The sequence below is a fragment of the Carcharhinus amblyrhynchos genome, chromosome 25, assembly GCF_965287045.1.
Source record: "Carcharhinus amblyrhynchos chromosome 25, sCarAmb.v2.hapA, whole genome shotgun sequence".
Lineage (NCBI taxonomy): Eukaryota > Metazoa > Chordata > Chondrichthyes > Carcharhiniformes > Carcharhinidae > Carcharhinus > Carcharhinus amblyrhynchos.
In genome coordinates, this window is record NC_137348.1 from 782,125 (window position 1) to 805,109 (window position 22,985).

General features: G+C 48.5%; 1 protein-coding gene across 1 annotated transcript in view; it reads right to left on the reverse strand.

The window, feature by feature from the left end:
• The window catches only part of LOC145358093 (sarcosine dehydrogenase, mitochondrial-like), an 80,872-nt gene extending 58,763 nt beyond the window's left edge, over positions 1-22,109 (reverse strand). Inside the window, exons 1-2 of the mRNA XM_080211766.1 lie at positions 22,077-22,109; positions 815-1,148 (exon numbers count right to left, since the gene is read on the reverse strand). Of these exons, the coding sequence (XP_080067892.1) occupies positions 815-1,142 (328 nt within the window). The 5' untranslated portion in view covers positions 1,143-1,148; positions 22,077-22,109. The remainder of the gene's footprint in view (positions 1-814; positions 1,149-22,076) is intronic.
• Positions 22,110-22,985: the final 876 nt, after the last annotated feature.

Here is a 22,985-nt window from a genome sequence, read left to right on the forward strand (position 1 = left end):
TCTCCCTCTCTTTAGCTTTGAAGAGTCACACGGACTCAGAACATTAACAGTTTCTCTCCACAGACACTGCCCCGCCTGCAGAACTTTTCCAGCATTTTGTTTTTATTTCAGGTTTCCAGCATCTGCAGTATTTTGTTTTTATTCTATGAATTTCCTGAAGTTATGAATGAGAAAGGCTGATCTATGCGGGGGGTTTAAGATCAGATTGAAACTATTCCAGAACCAGGGGCAGGAGCTGAAAGGGAGCGTTCAGGGGTGATGTGAGGAAATACTTTGTCGCAGCAGGAACCAATTTGAAACTCTTGCCCCGAGACAGGCTTTCAATTGAAAGTTTCAAAACTGAGATTGATTTTTTTTGAGGAAGGACAATGGAATCGAGGTGGATGTATAAAATACAGACAGATTTACATGATCTGAATGAGGGTCTGGCACAATGATTAGCACTGCTGCTTCACAGCACCAGGGACCCCAGGTTCGATTCCCAGCTCGGGTCACTGTCTGTGTGGAGTCTGCACGTTCTCCCTGTGTCTGCGTGGGTTTCCTCCAGGTGCCCTGGTTTCCCCCCCACAGTCTGAAAGACGTGCTAAATTCTCCCTCAGTGATACACGAACAGGTGCTGGACAGTGGTGACTAGGGGATTTTCACAGTAACTTCATTGCAGTGTTAATGTAAGCCTACTTGTGACAATAATGAAATCAATTTTAAACTTTAAACATGTTTGATGAGTTGAATGTCCTGACTTGGCCAAACAGATATTCTCCTTATATTGTCCATTTATTCTCCCTGTCCTGCCCAGCCCAACCCCATCCCTTACCAGCTGTGTGCCAAGTAGTCCCAGATGTCAGCTGGTCTCTTTCAAGTAGGACCACGTTGGTAATGCCCATTTTTGTCAGATGGTACAATGTGTGGCAGCCCAGGCTGCCACCACCCATTACCACCACATCAGCACATTTTGGTAATGGTTTGGTTGGACCTTTCGAATCTTTCCCCTCTTGGAGATGATTGCTCTGAGGAATGTTCCTCGCTTCTTCTTTAGCCCGAGTCGCTGAGATGCTCAAATATTGCAGGTTGGATTTGGACAGAAAAATCCGAGAATTCTTGAGGAAAGTGGCAATTCGGAAAGTAGAAAAAGGGCAGTTCATGGTCACCTGTAAATCCAAGAACTAAACTTTAGATTCATAGAGTTATACAGTGCAGGAAAGGCCCTTCAGCTATTCAAATAGTAGAGAAATGGTTTTGGGGAAATTGCTGAGATTGAAGGTCGATAGATCTCCAGGTCCTGATAATCTTCACCCCAGGGTACTTAAGTGGCCCTGGAAATAGTAGATCCATTAGTGATTATTTTCCAAAATTCTTTGGATTCTGAACTAATTCCTACAGATTGGAAGATAGCTAATGTAAGCCTGCTATTCAAAAAGGGGGAAAACAGGGAACTATAGGGCAGTGAGCCTAATGTTGGTACTGGGGAAGTTAGAACATAGAACATAGAAAAACTACAGCACAAACAGGCCCTTCGGCCCACAAGTTACGCCGAACATATCCCTACCTACTAGGCTTACCTATAACCATCTATCTTACTAAGTCCCAAGTACTCATCCAAAAGTCTCTTAAAAGACTCTATCGAATTTGCCTCCACCACCACCAATGGCAGCCGATTCCACTCACTCACCTCCCTCTGAGTGAAAAACTTACCCTGACATCTCCTCTGTACCTGCTCCCCAGCACCTTAAACCTGTGTCCTCTTGTGGCAGCCATTTCAGCCCTGGGAAAAAGCCTCTGAGAATCCACTCGATCAATACCTCTCAACATCTTATACATTGCTATCAGGTCACCTCTCATCCTTCGTCTCTCCAAGGAGAAAAGACCGAGCTCCCTCAACCTATCTTCATAAGGCATGCTCCCCAATCCTTGTAAATCTCCTCTGCACCCTTTCAATAGCTTCCACATCTTTCTTGTAATGAGGCGACCAGAACTGAACACAGTACTCCAAGTGGGGTCTGACCAAGGTCTTACAAAGCTGCAGCATTATCTCCCGACTCAAGCTGCTAGAGTCCATTATCAAAGATTTCATAACTCAGCATTTGGAAGGCAGTGGGATAATCAGACACAGTCAGCCTGGATTTACAAAAGGGAAATCATGCTTGATGAATCTATTGGAATTCTTCAAGGATGTAACTAATAGAGTTGACCGAGGAGAACCAGTGGATGTGGTTTATTTAGACTTTCAGAAAGCTTTTGACAAGGTCTCACAACAGACCACTATGTAAAGTTAAAGCATATGGGATTGCAGGTAATGTCTTGAGGTGGATAGAAAGCTGGTTAGCAGATAGGAAGCAAGGTGTTGATATAAATGGGTCTTTTTCTGATTGACAGTCAGTGACTAGTGGGTTCTGCAGGGATCTGTGCTAGATCCCCAACTGTTCACATTATATATTAATGACTTGGAAGAGGGAACTGAATGTATTATCTCCAAATTTGCATCTGATACAAAGTTGGGTGGGAGGGTGAGCTGTGAGGAGGATGCAGAGATGCTTCAGTGTGATTTGGACAGGCTGAGTGTGTGGGTATCTGCATGGCAGATGCAGTGTAATGTGGATAAATGTGAGATTATCCACCTTGCTAGCAAAAATGGAAAGGCAGATTATTAGAATGGGTGTAAATTGAGAGAGGTGGATACTCAGAGACCTTGGAGTCCTCATGCATCAGTCACTAAAGTAAGTGTGCAGGTACAGCAGGCAGTAAAGAAGGTAAATGGTATGTTGACCAACATAATTGTAGTAAAACATCCCTAATCCTGTACTCAAATCCTTTTGCTATGAAGGATAGCTGCACCTATATTACAGACGGTAGATTCAGAAAGAATGTTCCCAATTGTGGGGGTGTCCAGAAGTGAGTTCATAGGTTGAGGATAAGACCTTTTAGGACTGAGGTGAGGAGATATTTCTCTCCCTATCTTTGTAACTTCCTCCAGCCCCCTACACCCCCTCCTTATCTCTGCAACCTCCTTCAGTCCCTACACCCCCTCCCTATCTCTGTAACCTCCTCCAGTCCCTACACACCCTCCCTATCTCTGTAACCTCCTCCAGCCCCCTACACCCCCTCCCTATCTCTGCAACCTCCTTCAGGCCCTACACACCCTCCCTATCTCTGTAAACTCCTCCAGCCCCTACATCCCCTCCCTATCTCTGTAACCTCCTCCAGCCCCTACACCCCCCATCTCTGTAACCTCCTCCAGCCTCCTACACCCCCTCCCGATCTCTGTAACTTCTTCCAGCCCCTACACCCCCTCCCTATCTCTACAACCTCCTCCAGCTTCCTACACCCTCTTCCTATCTCTGTAACTTCTTCCAGCACCCTACCCACCTCCCCACCTCTGTAACCTCCTCTAACCACCTACACCCCCTCCCTATCCCTGAAACCTCCTCCAGCCCCTACACCCCCTCCTTATCTCTGTAACCTCCTCCAGCCCCTACACCCCCTCCCTATCTCTGTAACCTCCTCCAGCCCCTACACCCCCTCCTTATCTCTGTAACCTCCTCCAGCCCCTACATCCCCTCCCTATCTCTGTAACCTCCTCCAGCCCCCTACACCCCCTCCCTATCTCTGCAACCTCCTTCAGTCCCTACACACCCTCCCTATCTCTGTAAACTCCTCCAGCCCCTACATCCCCTCCCTATCTCTGTAACCTCCTCCAGCCCCTACACCCCCCATCTCTGTAACCTCCTCCAGCCTCCTACACCCCCTCCCGATCTCTGTAACCTCCTCCAGCCCCTACACCCCCTCCCTATCTCTGTAACCTCCTCCAGTCCCTACACACCCTCCCTATCTCTGTAACCTCCTCCAGCCCCCTACACCCCCTCCCTATCTCTGCAACCTCCTTCAGGCCCTACACACCCTCCCTATCTCTGTAAACTCCTCCAGCCCCTACATCCCCTCCCTATCTCTGTAACCTCCTCCAGCCCCTACACCCCCCATCTCTGTAACCTCCTCCAGCCTCCTACACCCCCTCCCGATCTCTGTAACTTCTTCCAGCCCCTACACCCCCTCCCTATCTCTACAACCTCCTCCAGCTTCCTACACCCTCTTCCTATCTCTGTAACTTCTTCCAGCACCCTACCCACCTCCCCACCTCTGTAACCTCCTCTAACCACCTACACCCCCTCCCTATCCCTGAAACCTCCTCCAGCCCCTACACCCCCTCCTTATCTCTGTAACCTCCTCCAGCCCCTACACCCCCTCCCTATCTCTGTAACCTCCTCCAGCCCCTACACCCCCTCCTTATCTCTGTAACCTCCTCCAGCCCCTACATCCCCTCCCTATCTCTGTAACCTCCTCCAGCCCCCTACACCCCCTCCCTATCTCTGCAACCTCCTTCAGTCCCTACACACCCTCCCTATCTCTGTAAACTCCTCCAGCCCCTACATCCCCTCCCTATCTCTGTAACCTCCTCCAGCCCCTACACCCCCCATCTCTGTAACCTCCTCCAGCCTCCTACACCCCCTCCCGATCTCTGTAACCTCCTCCAGCCCCTACACCCCCTCCCTATCTCTGTAACCTCCTCCAGCCCCCTACACCCCCTCTCCATCTCTGTAACCTGCTCTACTGCCTACACTCCCTCCCTATCTCTGTAATCTCCTCCAGCTCCCTACACCCCCTCCAGCCCCTACAACCCCTCCCTATACCTATAACCTCCTCCAGCACCCTAACCCCCTCCCCATCTCTGTAACCTCCTCTAACCACCTACACCCCCTCCCTATCCCTGTAACCTTCTCCAACCCCTACACCCTCTCCCCATCTCTGTAACCTCCTCTAACCCCCTACATCCCCTCCCCATTTCTCTAACTTCCTCCAGCCTCCTATACCCCTCCCTATCTCTGTAACTTCCTCCAGCCCCCCACATCCCTCCCTCTACTGGTAGAGGGACTGAATTTCAGAGCCGTGAGGTCATGTTGCAACTGTACAAAACTCTGGTGCGGCCGCACTTGGAGTATTGTGTACAGTTCTGGTCGCCGCATTATAAGAAAGATGTGGAGGCATTGGAAAGGGTGCAGAGGAGGTTTACCAGGATGTTGCCTGGTGTGGTGGGAAGGTCTTATGAAGAAAGGCTGAGGGACTTGGGGTATTTTCATTAGAGAGAAGAAGGTTAAGAGGTGACCTAATTGAGGCATACAAGATGATCAGAGGGTTAGATAGAGCGTGATGTGGAGATGCCGGCGTTGGACTGGGGTAAACACAGTAAAAAGTCTGACAACATCAGGTTTAAGTCCAACCGATTTATTTGATCGTAAACTCACTAGCTTTTGAGGTGTCCCTCTTCTTCAGGCGAATGGAGAGTTCACCAGAACACCAACCTGGTGTTGTCAGACTTTTTACTGTAGATAGGGTGAACAGTGAGAGCCTTTTTCCTCGGCTGGTGATGGCTAACACGAGGGGACATAGCTTTAAATTAAGGGGTGGTAATTATAGGGCGGATGTCAGAGGTAGGTTCTTTACTCAGAGGGTAGTAAGGGCGTGGAATGCCCTGCCTGCAGCAGTTGTGGACTCGCCAACTTTAAGGGTGTTCAAATGGTCAGTGGATAGGCATATGGATAACATTGGAATAGTTTAGGTTAGAGGGTCATTAGATTGGTTCCACTGGTCGGCACAACATCGAGGGCCGAAGGGCCTGTACTGTGCTGTAATGTTCTATGTTCTAACCATGCAACCTCCTCCAACCCCTACACCCCCTCCCTATCTCTGTAATCTCCTCCAATCCCCAACACCCCCTCCCTATCTCTGTGTCCTCCTCCAGCGCCTACATCCCTTCCCACTGTATCCTTCCCCAGTGCCTACACCCATTCCTATCTCTGTAGTCTCTCCAGCCCTATACATCTCCCCCTATCTCAGTAACCTCCTCTAGCTCCTACACCTATCTCTGTAACCTCCTCCAGTCCCTACACCCCTTCCCCATCTCTGTAACCTCATCCAGTCTCCACACCCCCTCCCCATTTCTGTAACCTCATCCAGTCTCCACACCCCCTCCCCATTTCTGTAACCTCATCCTGTCTCCACACCCCTTCCCCATTTCTGTAACCTCCTCCAGTCCCTACACCCCTTCCCCATCTCTGTAACCTCATCCAGTCTCCACACCCCCTCCCCATTTCTGTAACCTCATCCAGTCTCCACACCCCCTCCCCATTTCTGTAACCTCATCCTGTCTCCACACCCCCTCCCCATTTCTGTAACCTCATCCAGTCTCTACACCCCCTCTCCATTTCTGTAACTTCCCCCCGCCCCTTACACCACCTCCCCATCTCTGTAACCTCCTCCAGCCCCTTACACCACCTCCCCATCTCTGTAACCTCCTCCAGCCCCTTACACCACCTCCCCATCTCTGTAACCTCCTCCAGCCCCTTACACCACCTCCCCATCTCTGTAACCTCCTCCAGCCCCTTACACCATCTCCCTATCTCTGTAACCTCCTCCATCCCCTTCACCCCCTCCCTATTGCTGCAACCTTCACCAGCCCCCTACACCCCCTCCCTATTTCTGTAACCTCCTCCAGCCCCTACACCCCCCATCTCTGTAACTCCTCCAGCCCCCTACGCCCCTTCCCCATCTCTTTAACCTCCTCCATATCTCTGTAACCTCATCGAGCCCCCTATACCCTCTCCCTATCGCTGTAACCTCCTCCAACTCCCTACAGCCCCTCCTTATCTCTGTAACCTGAGATTCCTGCGCATTGTTATCAGGAATTGAATTGCAGCCTCTTCAAGAACCACCTTCTTGTTCCAATAGTGACCTATTTCACATTATTTTCCACCTATTTTCCCTCCCCCTATTTTTCTCCTTCTTGCCCACTCCCTCTCCCTATTCCCTGACTTCCACCCTGGCTCACACTTCATTCAGAACAGGATCGCATGCTGCCCTTGTAGTAGAGTGGATTGACGGTAGTTTTTTAGACTGTCTGTGACAGTCTAAGGTAATTAAGGTAATTATGAGGCTATTAGGCGAGATTTAGGATACATAGGGTGGAGTAGGAAATTGCAGGGGCTGGGAACATCTGAAATGTGGAGCTTATTCAAGGAGCAGCTACTGCGAGTCCTTGATAAATATGTACCTGTCAGGCAGGGAGGAAGTGGTTGAGCGAGGGAACCGTGGTGTACTAAGGAAGTTGAATCTCTGGTGAAGAGGAAGAAGGAGGCTTATGTAAAGATGAGACATGAAGGCTCAGTTAGGACACTGGAGAGTTATAAATTAGCCAGGAAGGAGTTAAAGAGAGAGTTAAGAAGAGCTAGAAGAGGACATGAGATGACTTTGGCAGATAGGATCAAGGAAAATCCTAAAGCTTTCTACAGGTATGTCAAGAATAAAAGATTGGTTAGGGTATGATTAGGGCCAGTCAGAGACAGCAGTGGGAAGTTGTGTGTGGAGCCTGAAGAGATGGGAGAGACACTGAATGAGTATTTTTGGTCAGTATTCACGCAGGAAAAAGTCAGTGTAGTCGAGGAGAATACTGCGATACCGGGTAGTAGACTAGATGGGATTGAGGTACATAAGGAGGAGGTGTTGGCAATTCTTGAGAGTTTGAAAATAGATAAGTCCCCTGGGCCGGATGGGATTTACCCTCGGATTCTCTGGGAGGCTAGGGAGGAGATTGCAGAGCCTTTGGCTTTGATCTTCATGTCGTCATTGGCTTTAGGTATAGTGCCAGAAGACTGGAGGATAGCAAATATTGTCCCCTTGTTCAAAAAGGGGAGTAGAGACCATCCTGGGAATTATAGACCAGTGAGCCTTACTTCTGTTGTGGGCAAAGTTTTGGAAAGAATTATAAGGGATAGGATTTATAATCATCTAGAGGGAAATAAATTGATTAGGGATAGTCAACACAGTTTTGTGAAGGGTAGGTCATGCCTCACAAACCTTATCGAGTTTTTTGAAAAGGTGACCAAAGAGGTGGATAAGGGTAAGGCAGTTGACGTGGTGTATATGGATTTTAGCAAAGCGATTGATAAGGTTCCCCATGGTAGGCTATTGCAGAAAATGCAGATGCACGGGATTGAGGGTGATTTAGCAGTTTGGATCAGGAATTGGCTAGCTGATAGAAGACAGAGGGTGGTGGTTGATGGGAAATATTCAACCTGGAGTTCAGTTACAAGTGGTGTACCTCCAGGATCTGTTTTGGGGCCACTGCTGTTTGTCATTTTCATAAGTGACCTGGATGAGGGTGTAGAAGGATGGATTAGTAAATTTGCTGACGACACCAAAGTCGGAGGAGTTGTAGACAGTGAGGATGGATGGTACAGTTTGCAGAGGGACATAGATAAGCTGCAGAGCTGGGCCGAGAGGTGGCAAATGGAGTTTAATGCGGAAAAGTGTGAGGTGATTCACTTTGGTAAGAGTAATAGGAGTACAGAATATAGGGCTAATGGAAGGCCTCTTAGTAGTGTTGATGAGCAGAGGGACCTCGGGGTACATGTGCATAGCTCCCTGAAAGTTGGCACCCAGGTTGATAAGGTTGTTAAGAAGGCGTACGGTGTGTTAGCTTTTATTGGTCGAGGGATTGAATTTTGGAGCCGTGAGGTCATGTTACAACTGTACAAAACTCTGGTGCGGCCGCACTTGGAGTATTGAGTACAGTTCTGGTCGCCACATTATAAGAAAGATGTGGAGGCATTGGAAAGGGTGCAGAGGAGGTTTACCAGGATGTTGCCTGGTATGGTGGGAAGGTCTTATGAGGAAAGGCTGAGGGACTTGAGGTTATTTTCATTGGAGAGAAGGGGGTTATGAGGTGACCTGAATGAGGCATACAAGATGATCAAAGGATTGGATAGGGTGGACAGTGAGAGCCTTTTACCTCGGATGGGGATGGCTAACACGAGGGGACATAGCTTTAAATTAAGGGGTGGTAATTATAGGAGTTAGGCTCTTTACTCAGAGGGTAGTAAGGGTGTGGAATGCCCTGCCTGCAGCAGTTGTGGACTCGCCAACTTTAAGGGCGTTCAAATGGTCAGTGGATAGGCATATGGATAACATTGGAATAGTTTAGGTTAGAGGGTCATTAGATTGGTTCCACTGGTCGGCACAACATCGAGGGCCGAAGGGCCTGTACTGCGCTGTAATGTTCTATGTTCTAATACTGGGAGTTGGCTCTTTTTCCTGGCAGTGGGAAAGCGAGATGTAGATTCTTTTATTTTTAACAGGGTGTGGGCAGATGACTTGCTCGGACACATCAGGGGATACTTAAGTGTCAGCCACATTGCTGTGTGTTAGGAGTTGCACATAGGCCAGACCAGGTAAGAATGGCAGATTCTCTTCACAAAACAGCATTAGTGAACAAGATAGATTTTTATTACTGAGACTAGCTTTCAATTCCAGATTTATTCACTGAATTCAAATTCTACCATCGACCATGGTATTGAATTCATATCCACAACATTAACCTGGGCCTCTGGACATTGCCATCCACCACCCCCACACACCAAACCATCACTCACCACCCATCCACCCACCCACCACCACCCCCACACACCAAACCATCACTCACCACCCATCCACCCACTCACCACCCCTACACACCAAACCATCACTCACCACTTACCAACCCCACCCACCACCACCACCACCCACCATCCTCACACACCAATGCTACCTTCTGCTACCTCTGCATAGCATATAGCATAGCAAGCACTGTGCTGTTAAGGAGGCAGTTCCAGGATTCTGACCCAGTGATGGTGAAGGAACAACGATATATTTCCAAGTCAGGGTGATGAGTGACTTGGAGTGGAAATTGCAGATGGTGATAGAACATAGAACACTACAGCACAAACAGGCCCTTCAGCCCACAAGTTGCGCCGATCACATCCATACCTATCAGGCCATAGAACTATCTGTAACTTCCAATGCCATTAGATCCCATGTACTCATCCAGAAGTCTTTTAAAAGACCCCAGTGAGTTTGCCTCTACCACCACCAACGGCAGCTGATTCCACTCACTCACCACCCTCTGAGTGAAAAACTTACCCCTGACATCTTCTCTGTACTTGCTCCCCAGCACCTTAAACCTGTGTCCTCTCGTAGTGACCATTTCAGCCCTGGGAAATAGCCTCTGAGAATCCACCCTATTTAATCCTCTCAACATTTTATAAACCTCTATCAGGTCGCCTCTCAACCTTCGTCTCTCCAGGGAGAAGAGACCGAGCTCCCTCAACCTATCTTCACAAGGCATGCCTCCCAATCCAGGCAACATCCTTGTAAATCTCCTCTGCACCCTCTCAATAGCTTCCACATCCTTCCTGTAGTGAGGCGACCAGAACTGCGCACAGTACTCCAAGTGGGGTCTGACAAGGGTCCTATAAAGTTGCAGCATTACCTCCCGACTCCTAAACTCAATCCCTCGATTAATGAAGGCCAGTACACCATACACCCTCTTGACCACATCCTCCACCTGCAAGGCCGATTTAAGAGTCCTATGGACCCGGACCCCAAGATCCTTCTGCTCCTCTACACTGCTAAGACTCCTACCCTTGATATTGTACTCCTGCATCCCATTGGACCTGCCAAAATGGACCACTACACATTTATCCGCGTTGAAGTTCATCTGCCACTTCTCTGCCCAGTCTTTCATCCTATCTATGTCACGCTGCAACTTCTGACATCCCTCCAGACTATCCACAACACCACCAACGTTCGTATCGTCGGCAAACTTACTAACCCATCCCTCCACTTCCTCATCCAGGTCATTTATGAAAATGACAAACAGCAAGGGTCCTAGAACAGATCCCTGGGGCACTCCACTGGTGACCGACCTCCATGCAGAAAAAGACCCATCCACAACCACTCTCTGCCTTCTGCAGGCAAGCCAGTTCTGGATCCACAAGGCCAAAGCCCCTTGGATCCCATGCCCTCTCACCTTCTCAAGAAGTATTGCATGGGGGACCTTATCAAACGCCTTGCTAAAGTCCATGTAAATCACGTCCACCGCTCTTCCTTCGTCAATGTGTTCAGTCACATTTTCAATGATGTTTCCAGGTATCTGCTGCTCTTGTCCATCTAGATGGAAGTGGTTGTGGATTTGGAAGGTGTTGTCTAAGGAGCCTTGCTGAGTTTCTGCACAGCATCTTGTAGCTAGTACACACGGCTACTACTGAGCATCGGTACGGAGAGAGTGAAAGGTCGAGGAAGGGTTGGCAATTAAATGGGCTGCTTTGTCCTGAATATGTGTTGAGCTTCTAGTGTTGTTGTAGCTGCACTCATCCAGGCGAGTGGAGAGTATTCCATCACACTCCTGACTTGTGCCTTGCAGATGGTGGACAGGCTTTGGGGATTCAGGAGGTGAGACAAGTCTGAAGCATTTCCAACTATCTTCAGCTTGAAAAGCTGAGTGGCTGATGCATCTCCAGCACTTGAGGTCCCCAGCGTCAGAGAAGCCAATTTTCTGCAAACATAATTGACTCCACAATGTGGCAAAACGGCTGAAGGCATTGGATATTGCAAAGGCAATGAGCCATGACAATATTCCAGCAATCATTCCGATGACTTGTGCTCCAGAACTTGCCGCTCCCCTAGTTCTTCCACTACAGTTATAACACTGGCATCTACCCAACAGTGTGGAAAATTGCCCAGGTATGTTGTGTATACAAAACGCAGGATCAATCCAACCCACCAAATTACTGAGCATCACTCTACTCAGCATCACAATGGAACAGGTCACCAACTAGTGCTATCAACTGGCACTTACTCAGCAATAACCTGCTCAGTGACGCCCAGTTTGGGTTTCTCCAGGGGGTCACTCAGCTCCTGACCTCATTACAGCCTTGGTTCAAACATAGAGAAAAGAGCTGAATTCCAGAGGTGAGAGTGACAGCCCCTGGCATCGAGGCTGCATTCAACCGAGCGTGACATCAAGGAGCCCCAGCGAAACTGGACTCAATCGGTATCGGGGACAAATCCTCCACTGGAAGAAAGGAAAATGGTTGTAATGTTAGTTGTTGGAGACTAATCAGCTGCCAAATCAGATACGCCCTGATGGTGTGGAATGGCAGTGCAGGCTTGATGGAGTACTCCAAAGTCCTATATTCCTATCTCAGTCTGAGGCCATCACTGCAGAAGTTTCCCAAGGTAATGTTTTAGTTCCAACCATCTTCAGCTGCTTCATCAATGACCTTCCTTCCATCATAAGATCAGAAGTGGAGATGTTCGCTGATGATTGCACAATGTTCAGCATCATTTGCAACTCCTCAGATACTGAGGCAAGCAAATGTCGCAAGACCTGAACAATAGTCAGTTTGGTAACTCTTCTCAATACTTCCTCAATAACAAGAACAGCCTTCCCAAATAAGGAAACCAAAACCGTACACAGTGTTCCAGGGGTGGCCTGGAATAATTGGAGAAAAACAGTCCTGCTCCTGTACTCGAAACCTCTCGCTATGAAAGCTAACATACCTTCAGATTTCAACATACATTTGCCTCTTTTCCTGCCGGCCACACCTGCACACTTACCTTCAGTGACTAGTGTACAAGGACACCCAGGTCCTGCTGCCCACTCTCCTCTCCTAACCTACAGGCATTCAGGTAATAATCTGTCTTCCATTTTTCTGCTACCAAAATGAATAACCTCACATTTATCCAGATTATACTGCATCCTGAAATGCATTTGCCCACTCAGTTTGTCCAAATCACACTAAAGGATCTCTGCATCCTCCTCACAGCTCACCCTCCCACCCAGCTTTGTGTCCTCTGCAAACCTGGAGATATTACATTTAGTTCCCTCATCTAAATCATTAATATATATAGTGTATAGCTGAGGTCCCAGCACTGATCCCTGCACTATATATTTCTGCATTCTATATGCAGATTAAAGTCACCCATTATTACAGATATTACTTTATTGCACGCATCACTAATTTCCTGTTTAATGCCATTCCCAACATCAGCATTACAGTTTTGGGATTAATATACAATCCCCACTAGCCCCCTTTTGGGCCCCTTGGTGTTTCTCAGCACCATCCATACAGATTCCACATTGTCGGAGCTAATATCGTTCCTCACAATTATGTTAATTTACTCTTTAACCAGCAATGTAACTCCACCACCTTTTCCTTTTCTGTCTGTCCCTCTAAATACTGGATACCCCTGAATCTTCAATTCCCATCCCTAGTCACCCCAAAGCCACATCTCCAAAATCCCAGCTACATCATACCCACCTACATCTATTTACACAATTAATTCATCCACTTTATTGTGAATACACTGTGTAAAGATCAAGGCTGATCTTTTTAAATTACTGGTCCTATTCCCATTAATCTCACTGTGGTTCTGACTTTTGATTTCTCTGTCTTTTCTTCTTGTCCTTGATTCTCTCTCTTCTGCCTCCTTGCATAAGCTCCCATTCCCTTCTATTGTTTAAATCCTTGCTATCCATTCTAGCAAATATTCCCCATCGGACATCACTGAATTCCCCACTATTGACATCCCAGGAGCTGCCAGTGACAGAAAATGAACCGGGCAGAATATATGAATATTATACCTACCAGAGCAGGTCAAAGGCTGGGAACCCTGCAGACAGTAATTCACCTCCTGACTCCCCAAAACCCTCTCCATCATTAACAAGGCACAAGTCAGGATTGTGATGGAATATTCCCCCCTTGCCTGGATGGGTGCAGCTCCAACAACACTCGGGATGCCTGACGATATCCAGGACAAAGCAGCCGGGTTTGACTGGCACCACATTCACCTTAAACATTCACTCTCTCCATTACTGCAGCAGCTGTACACACCACCTACAAGATGCACTTCAGCAACGCACCGAGGCTGCTTTGACAACACCTTCCAAACCCATGACCTCTATGATCTGAAAAGAATAGGGCAGCAGATACTGGGAACACCACCAGCTGCAAGCCACTCACCATTCTGACTTGGAAATATATCACCGTTCCTTCACAGCACTGTAGGTGTACCTACACCACATGGTTCAAGAAGGCAGCTCCCTTTCTCCTGAAGGGCAATAAATGTTGGCTTTGCCGTCAATACCCACCTTATCAGACTAGTGAGCAAGGGGAAGACGCTACTAAAGGGAGCGGCCGAGATGAATACATTGGGATTGAGATACACATCTAAGGCAGAAGGAAAGTTAGGGTTATTCTGATGGAGAGTTAGATGTGGGAGGACTGGAGAGGGCTGGAATGGTGGGGCTGAGTGGCCTGTATCTGTGCTGTACATCTTATGCAATCCTACGTGATTGAGTAACAGAACCACATTCATGTGAAAATAAATGCATGAAGCGCGGAGAATGAAGGTTGGTGAGTGGTACCCATAAATGAGGAGGGGAAACGGGAACTTAATATTTTGGTTACAATGTATTCCAGAGGAATTATACCGGAAACATATGTGGCGATTTATAAATTGAAGATGCTTTTCAAATTCAGGAATGAGAGGCCAAGGATACAATGTGTTCAGTTAAGGAGCAAAGAGAAGCTTTTCACTGATAGAAAATCACCAAATTATGCAAATAATTTAGGAGCAAACAGCTGAAAGACATCTTAACTATCGAGCAAGAGCTGGATTGTAACAGGGTGAAGGACAGAGAGGGAGAGGAACTCCTGAAAAGTGTTGACAGGGCAGGACAGGAGAGGCTGATAGACTGGGACATTGCCCCTGGAGCGTAGGAGGCTGAGGGGTGACCTTATAGAGGTCTGTAAAATAATGAGGGGCACAGACAAGGTAGATAGTTAATATTCTTTTCCCAAAGGTAGGGGAGTCTAAAACTAGAGGGTACAGGTTTAAGGTGAGAGGGAAGAGACACAAAAGGTCAAGGGGGCAATTTTTTTCACCCAGAGGGTGGTGAGTGTCAGGAACAAACGGGTACAATTTCGTCTTTTAAAAAGCATTTAGATAGTTACATGGGTACAGTGGGTATAGAGGGATATGGGCCAAATATGGGAAATTTGGATTAGCTTCGGGGTTTTAAAAAAAAAAGGTGGCATGGAGAAGTTGGGCCAAAGGGCCTGTTTCCATTCTGTAAACCAGGGACAGGGCAGGAGGGGAGGGGAGTGGACAGGGCAGGAGGGGAGGGGAGAGGACAGGGCAGGAGGGGAGGGGAGAGGACAGGGCAGGAGGGGAGGGGAGAGGACAGGGCAGGAGGGGAGGGGAGAGGACAGGGCAGGAGGGGAGGGGAGAGGACAGGGCAGGAGGGGAGGGGAGTGGACAGGGCAGGAGGGGAGGGGAGAGGACAGGGCAGGAGGGGAGGGGAGAGGACAGGGCAGGAGGGGAGGGGAGAGGACAGGGCAGGAGGGGAGGGGAGAGGACAGGGCAGGAGGGGAGGGGAGAGGACAGGGCAGGAGGGGAGGGGAGAGGACAGGGCAGGAGGGGAGGGGAGAGGACAGGGCAGGAGGGGAAGGGATGGACAGGGCAGGAGGGGAGGGGAGAGGACAGGGCAGGAGGGGAGGGGAGTGGACAGGGCAGAACAGAGCAGTTCTGCTTAATCCCCAAGCTGATCCCCGGCTTTCTAGTTGCTTGTCATGTTAATTCTTGCTTTCATGTTCACATTTCTATCCACAACCTGCTGAAATACACACAGATTAGGGTCAGGAGACCACTCGGCCCCTTTAGCTTGCTCCACCATTCAATAAGATCATGGCTGATCTGATTAGAGCCTCAACTCCACATTCTCCCCAATCCCTGTAAGATCAAAAATAGGAAGAGGATGAAGCCATTTGGCCCATCGAGTCTGCTTCACCATTCAATAAGATCATGACTGATCATTAGCCGGATCACGCGCCCCCCCCCTCCACTTCCCCCATATCCTTTGACCCGTTTTATCTCAGGAGTTTTATTAACTGCTTCTCAAAAACATTCAATGTTTTGGCTTTAACTGCTTTCTGTGGTAGGGAATTCCATAACCTATCACCTCCCTGGCTTATCAAAGATCTATCCACCTCTGCCTTAAAAACATTTAGACACTGTTTCCAATGCCTGTTCAGGAAGAGTTCCAAAGACACTCAATCCTTAGAAAATATATCACCTCATCTCTATATTAAATGAATGACTTCATCTTTGAATAAAGGAATAACATCTTTCTTCCAATCCACTGGAACATTCCCCACATCTAGGGAATTTAAAACTAATGCATCAATTATCTCTTTGGCCACTTCTTTCAAGACTTTAGGGTGAAGTCCATTGGAACTAGGGATTTGTCAGTTCACAGACCCAACAAGTTACTCAATTTCACTTCCCTGGTGATTGCAATTTTCCTGAATTTCTCCTTCCCTTCCATTCCCTGGATTTTAGCTGCTGGTGAGATGTTACATGTGGGCTCTATGGTGATGGCCGATGGTTCATTTGATGTGTAAATGGATTGAACCACTGACAGTTCAATCCATTTACACATTTCCCACTATTAATTCTGCAAACACACTGAAAAACCAACTCTCACTTTGTTAACTCTTTCTAAAAACATTTTCCCTTGTTTAAGAACGGAAGCAGGGATAATCTAGGAAATTATAGGCCGATGAGTGTGGCATTGGTGGTGGGGAAGCTTTTGGAGAAGATACTGAGGGACAGGATATATGCACATTTGGAGGGAAATGGACTAGTTAGTGACAGGCAGCATGGATTTGTCCAGGGAGGGTTATGTCTCACCAACTTGATTGAATTTTTTGAAGAGGTGACAAAGATAATTGATGAGGGAAGGGCTGTGGATGTAGTTTATATGGACTTTGGTGAGGCATTTGACAAGGTCCCACATGGCTGACTGATACAAAAGCTAAAATAACATGGGATTTAGGGTGGGCTGGCTAGATACAGAACTGGCTCGGTTATAGAAGACAGAGAGTAGCGGTGGAAGGATGCTTTTAGGAATGGAGATCTGTAGTTAGCAGTGTTCCGCAGGGATCAGTGCTGGGACCTCTCATCAAAATGCCTGAATCCGTCATCAAAGAAGAAATAGCGAGGCACCTAGAAAAGAATGGTTTGATAGAGCAGATGCAGCACGGATTCGTTAAGGGGAAGTTGTGTTTGATGAATTTATTGGACTTCTATGAGGATGTGACTAGTGCGGTAGACAGAGGGGAACCGGTGGATGTGGTGTTTTTAGATTTTCAAAAGGCGTTTGATAAGGTGCCTCATAAAAGGTTGCTACAGAAGGTTAGGGTGCACGGAGTTGGGGGTAAGGTGTTAGCATGGATAGAGGATTGGCTGTCTAATAGGAAGCAGAGAGTTGGTATCAATGGGTGCTATTCTGATTGGCAGTTGGTGACTACTGGAGTGCCCCAGGGATCGGTGCTGGGGCCTCAGCTATTTACCATTTATATAGACGATCTGGATGAGGGGGCTGAGTGTAGGGTGACGAAATTTGCTGATGACACAAAGATGAGTGGAAAAGCAAATTGCGTGGAGGGTGTGGAAAGTCTGCACAGAGATCTAGATAGGCTGAGCGAGTGGGCGAGGACCTGGTAGATGGAGTATAACGTTAGCAAATGTGAGGTTATCCACTTTGGCAGAAATAATAGTAGGAGGGATTACTATTTAAAGGGCAAAAAGCTGCAGCATGCTACGGTGCAGAGGGACCTGGGGGTCCTTGTGCATGAGTCGCAAAAACCCAGTCTGCAGGTGCAGCAGGTGATCAGGAAGGCGAATGGGATGCTGGCCTTTATAGCGAGGGGGATAGAATATAAAATTAGGGAGGTCTTGCTGCAACTGTACAGGGCACTGTGAGGCCGCAACTGGAGTACTGTGTGCAGTTTTGGTCGCCGCACTCGCGCAAGGATATTTTGGCCTTGGAGGAAGTGCAGAGGAGGTTCACTAGGCTGATACCGGAGATGAGGGGGTTGGAGTATGAAGAGAGACTAAATAGACTGGGTCTGTACTCGTTGGAGTTTAGAAGGATGAGGGGGGATCTTATAGAGATGTATAAGATAATGAAAGGGTAGAGGTAGAGAGATTTTTCCCACTTAGAAAGGATAGCAGGGCTAGAGGGCACAGCCTCAAGTTAAGGGGGGAGCAGTTTAGATTGGAGTTGAGGAGGAACTTCTTCGCTCAAAGGGTAGTGAATTTCTGGAATTCTCTGGCCATTGAAGTAGTGGAGGCTACCTCGCTAAATATATTTAAGTCATGGGTAGATAGGTTTTTGACAGTCAAGGGAATTAAGGGTTATGGGGAGAAAGCGGAACTGATCCACTTCAGATCTGCCATGATCTTATTGAATGGCGGGGCAGGCTCGAAGGGCTACATGGCCTACTCCTGCTCCTATTTCTTATGTTGTTATGAGAGATATTGATCGGGTGGATTCTCAGAGGCTTTATCCCAGGGCCGAAATGGCTGCCACAAGAGGACGCAGGTTTAAGGTGCTGGGGAGTAGGTACAGAGGAGATGTCAGGGGTAAGTTTTTCACTCAGAGGTGGTGGGTGTGTGGAATCAGCTGCCGTCGGTGGTGGTAGAGGCAGATTTGATGGGGTCTTTTAAGAGACTTCTGGAATGAGTACATGGGACTTAATAGGATTGAGGGTTATAGGTAAACCTAGTAGGTAGAGATATGATCAGCACAACTTGTGGGCCGAAGAGCCTGTTTGTGCTGTAGCTTTTCTATGTTGTAAATTTATGACAGGCTTAGACAGTGTGGATAGTGAGAGGCTTTTTCCCAGGGTGGAAGTGTCAATTACAAGGGGGTACAGGTTCAAGGTGAGAGGGGGAAAGTTTAAGGGGGATGTGTGAGGGAGGTTTTCACACAGAGAGTGGTGGGTGCCTGGAACGTGCTGCCAGAGGAGGTGGTGGAAACAGACACATCAGCAACATTTAAGAGTCATCAGGGTGGGTACATGAAAAGGGAGGGAATAGAGGAATACGGATCGAGTAAGGACAGAAGGCTTATTTTTAGTTACAGCACCATGATCGGCATGGGCTTGGAGGGCCGAAGGGCCTGTTCCTGTGCTGTATTTTAATTTGTTCTTAAAACTGTTATTATCTGCCTTTATATTTCTAGCTAGCTTTCCCGTGTTCCTTATTCTGTCCAGTATTCTTACAGGTATGACATCAGAACATTTCAGCGCAGTACAGGCCCTTCAGCCCTCACCCTCAATGTTGCACCGACCTGTGCAACAATCTAAAGCCCATTTAACCTACACTATTCCAATATCATCCATATGTTTATCCAATGTCCATTTAAATGCCCTTAGTGCACATTTAATAAAAAGTTTTTAAATCATGTTTTCTGCAGTTGTAATCAGACCTTTTCATTTTTTTCTCACTGTTGCCGGGTGATCTGGAGGAGTCCTTTTAGAACATAGAACATAGAACACTACAGCACAAACAGGCCCTTCGGCCCACAAGTTGCGCTGATCATATCCATACCTACCAGGCCTATCTGTAACTCTCAATCCCATTAAATCCCATGTACTCATCCAGAAGTCTCTTAAAAGTCCCCAGCAAGTTCGCCTCTACCACCACTGACGGCAGCCAATTCCACTCACTCACCACCCTCTGAGTGAAAAACTTACCCCTGACATCTCTGTACCTGCTCCCCAGCACCTTAAACCTGTGTCCTCTCGTAGCGACCATTTCAACCCGGGGAAACAGCCTCCGAGAATCCACCCTATCTATTCCTCTCAACATTTTATAAACCTCTATCAGGTCGCCTCTCATCCTTCGTCTCTCCAGGGAGAAGAGACCCAGCTCCCTCAACCTATCAATTTATTGCTACTTCAATGGCTTAAATGAGGTTTTGCTTATTTTTACTCTGGGATCTTTTATGATCTGACTGTAAATTTTCTATAGATCTGTAAAGAGAGAAAAAGATTGACAGAAATGAATGTGGGGCGCCTCGCAGTCAGAAACTGGAGAATTCATAACGGGGATTAAAGAAATGGCTGAGGAATAAAATTTGTACTTTGTTTTTCACAGCAGTAACTTAATTGCAGTGTTAATGTAAACCTAATTGTGAAGCTAATAAATAAACTTAACATAAGAACATAAGAAATAGGAGCAGGAGTAGGCCATCTAGCCCTTCGAGCCTGCCCCGCCATTCAATAAGATCATGGCTGATCTGTCGTGGCTCAGTTCCACTTTCCCGCCCTCTCCCCATAACCCTTAATCCCCTCTCTTATCAAGAACCCATCAACCCGCTTCTTAAAAATATTTAGCGAGGCAGCCTCCACCACTTCAACGGGCAGAGAATTCCAGAGATTCACCACCCTTTGAGTGAAGAAGTTCCTCCTCAACTCCGTTCTAAAACGCCTCCCCTTTTATCTTGAGGCTGTGCCCCCTAGTCCTACTGTCTTTTTTGAGCGGGAAGAGTCTCTCCACCTCTATCCTATCCATCCCATTCATCATCTTATACGTCTCAATGAGATCTCCCCTCATTCTTCTAAACTCTAACGAGTACAAGCCTAGTTTATTCAGCCTCTCCTCATAGCTCAACCCCCTCAACTCCGGTATCAGCCTAGTATACTCCTCTGCACTCCCTCCAGGGCTAAAATATCCTTGCGCAGGTGCGGCGCCCAAAACTGCACACAGTACTCCAGCTGCGGCCTCACCAGTGCCCTATACAGCTGCAGCAAGACCTCCCTACTTTTATATTCAATCCCCCTCGCTATGAAGGCCAGCATCCCATTCGCCTTCCTGACCACCTGCTGCACCTGCAGGCTGGATTTTCGTGACTCATGCACAAGGACCCCGAGGTCCCTCTGCACCGTCGCCTGCTGCAGTTTTTCGCCACGTAAGTAATAGTCCTTCCTACCATTCTTCCCACCAAAGTGGACCACCTCACACTTGCCAACATTAAATTCCATTTGCCATTTCCTGGCCCATTCGCCCAGCCTATCTAGATCCTTCTGCAGACTCTCCACACCCTCTGCACAATTTGCCGTTCCCCCAATCTTGGTGTCATCAGCAAATTTCGACACCCTGCACTCGGTTCCCTCCTCCAGATCATCTATATAAATGGTAAATAGCTGAGGCCCCAGCACCGACCCCTGGGGCACCCCACTAGTCACCAACCGCCAATCCGAATAGCACCCATTGATCCCCACTCTCTGCCTCCTATTTGACAACCAATCCTCTATCCACGCTAACACCCTACCCCCAACTCCATGTCCCCTGACCTTCTGCAATAACTTCTTGTGAGGTACCTTGTCAAACGCCTAACTGTATTGAAACATCATTTAATAAAAACAGAAAATACTGGACAAACCCAGCCAGTCTGGCAGCATCTGTGGAGAGAGGTGGCGTTAAACCAGTGAGATTCTCCAGCTTCCCGAGGTGTTTTTCCTGTCAGGAGGCAGCGTGCCATCGGAGGCGCCTTCTGGTCCTGGCGTCACCAATAGGTTTTCCCATTGAATCCACCCTATGCTGCTGGGAAAAAGGGAAAACCTTGGGGGGTGGAGGGGGGCTGTTGGCAATCCAGAACATCCGGAAAGTTCCGGCCAACATTTTGGATTGAAATGATCTTCCAACAGAACTATTACACTGAAGCACCTCCAAATACAGCATGACCTGTGTAAATAATTTCAATATCATTGCAGCTTCTATAATGAGCATTTTCAAATGTTTTGTGATGTTCTTTTAAATATTTTATATTTTTGCAAAGTTAATTCTGTTTCTCTCTGTAGTCGCCGCCGGAATCATTATTTCAGGAAAGGACAATTTTCCAAACAACAGCCGATCGCCTCACTTTTGAGGGAGATTCGCAAACATTCAAATCAACTCATTTCCTCAGGAATTCCCCCTTTCCTCAGGAATTCCCCCTTCCCCAGGAATTCCCCCTTCCCTCAGGAATTCCCCCTTTCCTCAGGAATTCCCTCTTCCCTCAGGAATCAAATGGACTTTTTTCTGGGATAATGGTCCAGGCGGCAGCGGTGAAGAGAAACAGGATTCACTTTACAGAAATGTGGGATCTGATGGATCGGGAAGTTTTGGGAAAGCTCCTTCCGGAGCCCCGCTGATATTGGGCTCCGTTTCCGGGACTAAGAATCTGTCCCCAAACCCGGGCCGCAGCCCCCAGACACCCGGGACCCCCCCCCACCAACACTGTCCACCCGGGACCCCCACCAACACTGTCCACCCGGGAGCCCCCACCCCCCTCCCCGGTCCCCCGCACCGGGACTCACCTCCGGCTCCGACTCGCCACCACTCCGCCCCCAGCGCCGCGTCAGCGGAGAAGCGAACCGGATTCAGCCGCCCCCCCCCTCCTCCGCCCTCGCCCCCCTCCCCCCCTCCCTCCGCCCCCGGCCCCGCCCCCTCCCCCCCCTCCTCCGCCCCCGGCCCCGCCCCCCTCCCCCCCTCCTCCGCCCCCCGGCCCCGCCCCCTCCCCCCTCCTCCGCCCCCCGCCCCCCTCCCCCCCTCCTCCGCCCCCGGCCCCGCCCCCGGCCCCGCCCCCCTCCCCCCTCCTCCGCCCCCGGCCCCGCCCCCCTCCCCCCCTCCTCCGCCCCCGCCCCGCCCCCTCCCCCCTCCTCCGCCCCGGCCCCGCCCCCCTCCCCCCTCCTCCGCCCCCGGCCCCGCCCCCCCTCCCCCCCCCTCCGCCCCCGGCCCCGCCCCCCCCTCCCCCCCCCTCCCCACTCATACAAACAGCAGCTGGACTGGACCCTGCCAAAAACATCTGGACTCCCCCACCCACTCCTTTCCAAAACAACATCTGGAAAGGACCCCCCCAGGTGTGATTCTGTTGACAATTTAGGGAGCTTTTATCAAAATAAACTTTATTGAACAACACCGTTTTAATATCATAAATGAATTAGCTTAAATATGTCAAGATAAAATTTTTAACTGCTAATCTACCTCTAGTTGTTCCAATTAAAGTAATAATCCTCTTACAGGCTTAAATCCTTCTTCAAAATCAGTTAGCAAAAATTACAGGCTGAAGTGTTTGTAGTTGTTAACAGTCCTGGAGCCTTTTGAACACTTCTGGAGAGAGAGATCTGAAGATAGCGGAAGGCTGTTTGTGATGAGAATATTATGATTCTGCAATGGGCTGTAGATTGATTGGGTAATATTTGATTTGATTTATTATTGTCACATGT